The sequence below is a fragment of the Ostrea edulis genome, chromosome 5 (genome assembly GCF_947568905.1).
Source record: "Ostrea edulis chromosome 5, xbOstEdul1.1, whole genome shotgun sequence".
Lineage (NCBI taxonomy): Eukaryota > Metazoa > Mollusca > Bivalvia > Ostreida > Ostreidae > Ostrea > Ostrea edulis.
Genome location: NC_079168.1, coordinates 79,309,378 through 79,315,439, shown reverse-complemented (window position 1 = coordinate 79,315,439; position 6,062 = coordinate 79,309,378). Strand labels below are relative to the sequence as shown.

The window sequence follows — 6,062 nt, the reverse complement described above, 5'->3', positions numbered from 1 at the left end:
GGCATCATCCTGGGGCAAAGGGTGTGGTCTCAAGGTCACTTCAAAGTTGACCTTAAATTTTGTTTTGTTAAAACTTTGATATTTTGCTTAGTATAAGGACTAGGATCATCAAATTTTGTCAGTTGATGCATCTTAGGACCTAATATCTTGTTGTCTCAAAAGTAGGTCATGGTGACCTACTTTTTGAATTTCGTAGGTAATTATTATTCAATGGATTTTGATGCATATCTTGGACACTTTTGAGCCTATGATCATCAAAAGTTGTCAGTTGATGGATCATGGGTCTTTGAAGTGCGTCATGTGAAAAGTATGTCACCATGACCTACTTTCTGAATTTTATGGCTAATCATTTATGAATACATTTTAGGTTGTTATTTCAGATACCGAAAGGTTTAGAATCATTAAACCTTGTAAGGTGATGCATCTAGAGGCCTCAAAACATATTTATAAAAAAGTAGGTCACAGTGACCTACTTTTTGAATTTTGCCGACATTCAAATTTCACGTTTTCAATTTTAGATGCATATTTTGGACACTATGAAAGGTATGATCATTAAACTTTGTCAGTTGATGCATGTTGAGTCTTCAGAGTGTGTTGACTAAAATGTAGGTCACTGTGACCTATTTTTGGATTTTGACGGCTATATTTGAATATTTCAGACACTATTTGACTTACAATCATCAAACTTTGTCAGTTGATGGATCTTGAGTCTTCAGAGTGTGTTGACCAAAAAGTAAGTCACTGTGGCTTACTTTTGGAATTTGACGTTTATATCTGAATATTTCAGATACTATTTGACTTCAATTATAAAACTTTGTCAGTTGATGCATCTTGAGTCTTTGGAGTGTGTCGACCAAAAAGTAGGTCACTGTGGCCTTCTTTTGGAATTTGACGGCTATATTTGAATACTATTTGACTTGTCAGTTGATGCATCTTGAGTCTTCAGTGTGTCGACCAAAAGTAGGTCACCGTGACCTACTTTTGGACAGTTACATTTAAATTTTCAGGTACTATTTGACTTAACATCATCAAACTTTGTCAGTTGAAGCATCTCGAGTCCTCGGAGTGTGCAGACTATAAATTAGGTCACCTTGATTTACTTTTTTAACTTCAAAGCTATATCTAAATCAAATGCTAAGAGGCCTAGAATCATGAACCTGTTTGAGTTGATGTATCTTGAGTCCTCGGAGTGTGTCAATTAAAAAGTAGGTCACTGTGATATACTTTTTGAATTTCATGGCTATAGTTTTGCCTGTTCTACAATGTATCAGATTAGCGATTCTAGGCCCATGGGCCTCTTTTTTCCTCTATGCATTAACTTAGGAATCTGAAATTTGATATTTTGTCACCTAGTAATGAGTATAGATATAGATCAAGTTTCACAAAGATTTTAAGACTTAGTTGCATGGTTGAATAAAATTCATCCATGTTTGTTTTCCATACTTTTTTTTCACCTGCATGCTTTGATTTTGGAAGCTGAAATTTGGTATGTGATTCACTAATATATCGTTACAAATCAAAATGAAGTTTCGTCACAGTTGACTGATTTTTTCTTCAAGATTTAAGGAACATTGAGCCAACTGTAGTTTTGCAGACTTTTCTCTATATTTCTTAACTTAGGAATCTGTGTCACAGGGTTATTCTAAAAAAAACCAAAAACCTGTAAAACTTTAGTCTTATGGTTGACTGATTTACTGAATTAAGGTAGCTCCACCCTCATGTTTCACTTCCGTTGAATTAATTAATATTTATTCTAAGAAAAATTGTTAAACTTCATCTCATGGTTGACTGAATTAATTCTTGTATTCTGCCTATAGTTTTCTGTAATTTTTTTTATTGTGTGAGATACATGTACATAATTTAAGGCATTTCATTTTGTGATAGAGTTTGTCTGATTCGCTGCATCTATCTTCGAAGATATCAAAAACAGTATTTTTTGGTATTTGATAATAATGATATCTGCCCGATTGTCCAAAATTATATTCACTCACAAACAGTGCAGATGATTATTTACATGTTTTGAATATCAAAATCAAAGAAAATGCAAAAGATGATTCAATTGAAATATCAAGAATGGATGTCACATAGGGTATCAGTAACATACATATAGACTTATCAAAGTTTATTTTCCTATATTTCTTTTATTGTTATTTAATCATTTTATCTTGTCAATGAATAAATAAACTGTTGACGAAAGATTATTCACACAGAATATTAATTAAGCAGCAACTTGATTTGAGACTAGTCATGGACAACACTTACAAAATGCTTGCTTTATCGATTGATATAAGTGTTATAAAGGTTAAAATTATTGTTAGATGATACAGTCACACCATAGTATATTTTGTAAATTTGTATATTCTAAGTTTCAAAGACATACTCTTTTAGATATAATTCGAAAGTGCATCGTTAGATCACGCAAGTTTCTCAGTTGGTCTATTGTTATTTGCTTACATTGGTTGAGCATTGTTATACACCCGTCTTTAGACGAGACATATTGTGTACAGTGATGTCTGTACGTCCGTCTGTCTGTTTGGGGGTTTTCTGTTTCTAATTTCATCTTTCTGTCACATATCAAGCTGAAACTTGCTTTGTAGCTTCTTTGTGGATCACTCTAGATCATGTTGCAATTTTGACCCATTTTGACCTCCCTTGCAGGAGTTTTGCCCCTTTATTTGAAAATTATTGTATAGAGGATGCATAATTTTGTACAGTGAACTCCCACAATTTTCAAGCGAGGACCATCTTGTTTAAGAGAGTGTTTGTATGGGTATGGAAGATGTGCATGTGGCAAGGATTTTGATTTCCTTCAATATCTGAGAAAATTAGAGGTTATTGAATTTAGTCATGCAGTTTTGAGGAATTATATTACATTGAGAGTGCATGATTTGTCTTTTATTTTTCCATCTAGTTTTCAAGTGTGAGGACCTAAATTCTTATCTTGCAGAATATTTACATGGGTGTGGAAGATGTGCATGTGGCAAGGATTTTTAATCCATTTTGAGGAAGTATTGTATCAAATAAAGGACATGGTTTGTCCTTTTAACTTCTTTCAAAGTTTAGATGTAAGCTAGCTAGGTATTTGTAAACAACTTGAAGATGTGCACAGTGCAAGGAAATAATTCTCAACATTTTTTTAATTTTCTTTGACGTTTTAAATATTTACAGGTTGTCGAACTTGGTCAAATATTTTACACACAGAACTCTTAGTTTGTCTATCTACCTCTTTTCTAAGCTAAGATCCTTTCTTTATATTATATGCAAAGAAAGTTCGTGTATGATGATGGCTGATACTACCTGATGCAAAGTTCTACAAATTACACTTAGTACTTGTTACTTGTTGTGCAGCTTCCTTGTGGGCCATTCTAGATCATGTTGAAATTTTTATCCATTTCTGCCTCTCTTGCAGGAATTATGCCCCTTTATTTTACATTTAATGTTACGTGAAGGGTACATGATTTGTCTGTCTAACTCCTACTACAGTTTTCGAGTGAGTACCATCTTGTTTTACAGAGTGTTTGTATTAGTATTGAATATGTACAGTGGTAAGGATTTTGATTTTCTTCAATTTCTAGCTCAACTGAGCCTAGCTTTGGATTAGTCCGTTATTGTCTGTCATTGTCTTTGTGGTCGCGGTGTCATCATAAACTTTTCACATTTTCATCTTCTTCTCCTGAACCACTGGGCCAATTTCAACTAAACTTGGCCAAAAGCATCCTTGGGTAAATGGGATTCAAATTTGTTAAAATGAAGGGCCATGCTCCCTTCAAAGGGGAGATAATCACAAAAATGCAAAAATAGGGTGAGGTCATTTAAAAATCTTCTTCTCAAAAACCACTGGGCCACATACAGAAAAGCTTCCTTACATACTGGAAATTGAAGTTTGTTAAAATCATTAACCCTAGGGGATGTTGGGGCCACAATAGGGGATCAAAGTTATACATGCGAATATATAAAGAAAATCTTTAAAAATCTTCTCAAGAACCACTAACTGGGCCAGAAGAGTGGAGATTTACCTGAAAGCTTCCTGATATAGAGACAGAATAGATTCAAATTTGTCCAGATCATGGCCCCCGAGGGTAGAGTGGGGCCACATTTGGGGATCAAATTTTTACATGCTGATATATAGGAAATCTTCTCCAGAACCATTGGGCCAATTTCAACCAAATTTGATACAAATCATCCTTAGATGAAGGGAATTCAAGTTTGTTGAAAAGAAGGGCCATGCCACCTTCAAAGGGGAGGTAATCACAAAAAAAGGGTTTGATTTACATGACATTTTGGGTATTCCCTATTCCATAGGATGACAGTCTTTCTTCTTTTACTTCGATTTCTATTATAATACTGTATCGCCTCACTTTACAATGCCCTAATGGAGGTATATCAATATTTTTTTAGGTTTTGATTTTCTGTGGGGAGGAGAAACAAAGGCCCACAATGATGCACAGGAAGATTCATGGAGGAGGATCCTAGAATTTCTTTCCAACCAACTAAAGTGTGATAAACTGACCAACCACTCCCTACAAACAGACAGTAAATTGTGAGACAAAGAGTGTTGATATTGTGAAGCCACGGAATTAGTACTGCTTTTTTACAGTTGTTACATGTTAGCAGATTATACAGACTGTAATGTCTATAAAATATACCGGTGACCAGAAAATTATTTATACAAACAGGGAGATATGAAATATACTTCTCCATGACTGTAAGTCACTTATAATAAAACAAAATAAAAAAATATTGTGTTGGTTTTATTTTCGCTATGTTTGCAATTACATTAACTTAGGAAGAAATACTACCCGTGGATATGGATGAAAAGTAGAGGATATCTACAACAATATATTGGAATTGAAAAATTTCAAATTTGCCCTCTGCACCAGGCATTGTTGTATTTTCATCAATTTTAAACCTAAAGAAAACTATTTGCATATTACGCATTCATTTTTGAGAGACAAAAAAATCATAAACACTACTTTTTATATCTTGTTTAAATTGCCCCGGCTGATTTTCACAACTTCTTCAAGAAGTCAAAACCGTTGTTAATTTCAAATACCTGTATTAGCTGACCTCTTTAAATTTGTTGTTGAAAATAAATAAAAACACCTTAATTGGGATTTTAAATGCACAGAATATATACAAGTTATACACATGCAGGTCGGTCTTTGCATTATCCAGACGGTTCCGATATTAATTTTGATAATATTTTTCATTGAAAAACAAAACTTGATCAAACAAGTGTAACAGGACAAAATCAATTATTCCTATATGTACGGAGACATATATACGAGGGTTGTCCCAAAAAGTCGTAGACAATGTTAATGATTTTTGAAATGTGCATCAACTCCAAAAGATTTTTTATATGGGAAAACTTTTACTTATTCTAAACAAAAATATAAAATTTGAAATAAGTAATTAAAGAGATAAATGGGATGTTACTGAATAAAAAGATATATATCTGCATTGTTGGTGCACATAAAAAAATAAGTAGATATTTTCTTTATACCGCTGATTTAGATGAAAGCAATTAGTTTCATATTAAATATATCGTATTCAAATTTATATCGATGGAATCAGTTATCTTTTTCGCGTAACATACTGGTTTTATAACCACAGGACGTCATAACCGGCAGAGAAGTGATGTCATTTATAAAGGTACCTGTAATGAAATTTGCGCGATATGACGATGTCAACGCCATTCTTGGCACACGAGAAAATATTATGTAGGCCATTGTTTGACCCCCCACTCAAAGAAACAAGAGATGGAAAGCACATCAGATCACCAGAATGTTAGTGGGCATTAGTGTTTAAATGGCACAAGATATGTATGAAGGGAATGACATTAGAACCGAAAATGGGAAGGCCATAAAAAAGAAAAGAAAAACTGCGAAATCCTGAAAGTAAATAACGTCATGTAATGGACGGAGATGAAGTTTGTGCGCCGACAACTATGATCATATATTTTTTATTTGCGTTCTACGTCATCATGAAAAAAGATATTATGAAACTTTGTAAACAAAACTCCAAAATGATGCTTTTAAATTACAAAAGAAAATCAATATTTT

At 33.4% G+C, this 6,062-nt stretch overlaps 1 protein-coding gene across 1 annotated transcript in view; it reads left to right on the top strand.

The window, feature by feature from the left end:
* LOC125652745 (acyl-coenzyme A thioesterase 1-like) overlaps positions 1-4,740 on the top strand; it is a 34,969-nt gene extending 30,229 nt beyond the window's left edge. The window contains exon 10 of the mRNA XM_056166366.1: positions 4,399-4,740. Within this exon, the coding sequence (XP_056022341.1) occupies positions 4,399-4,544 (146 nt within the window). The 3' untranslated portion in view covers positions 4,545-4,740. The remainder of the gene's footprint in view (positions 1-4,398) is intronic.
* The last annotated feature ends 1,322 nt before the right edge of the window (positions 4,741-6,062 follow it).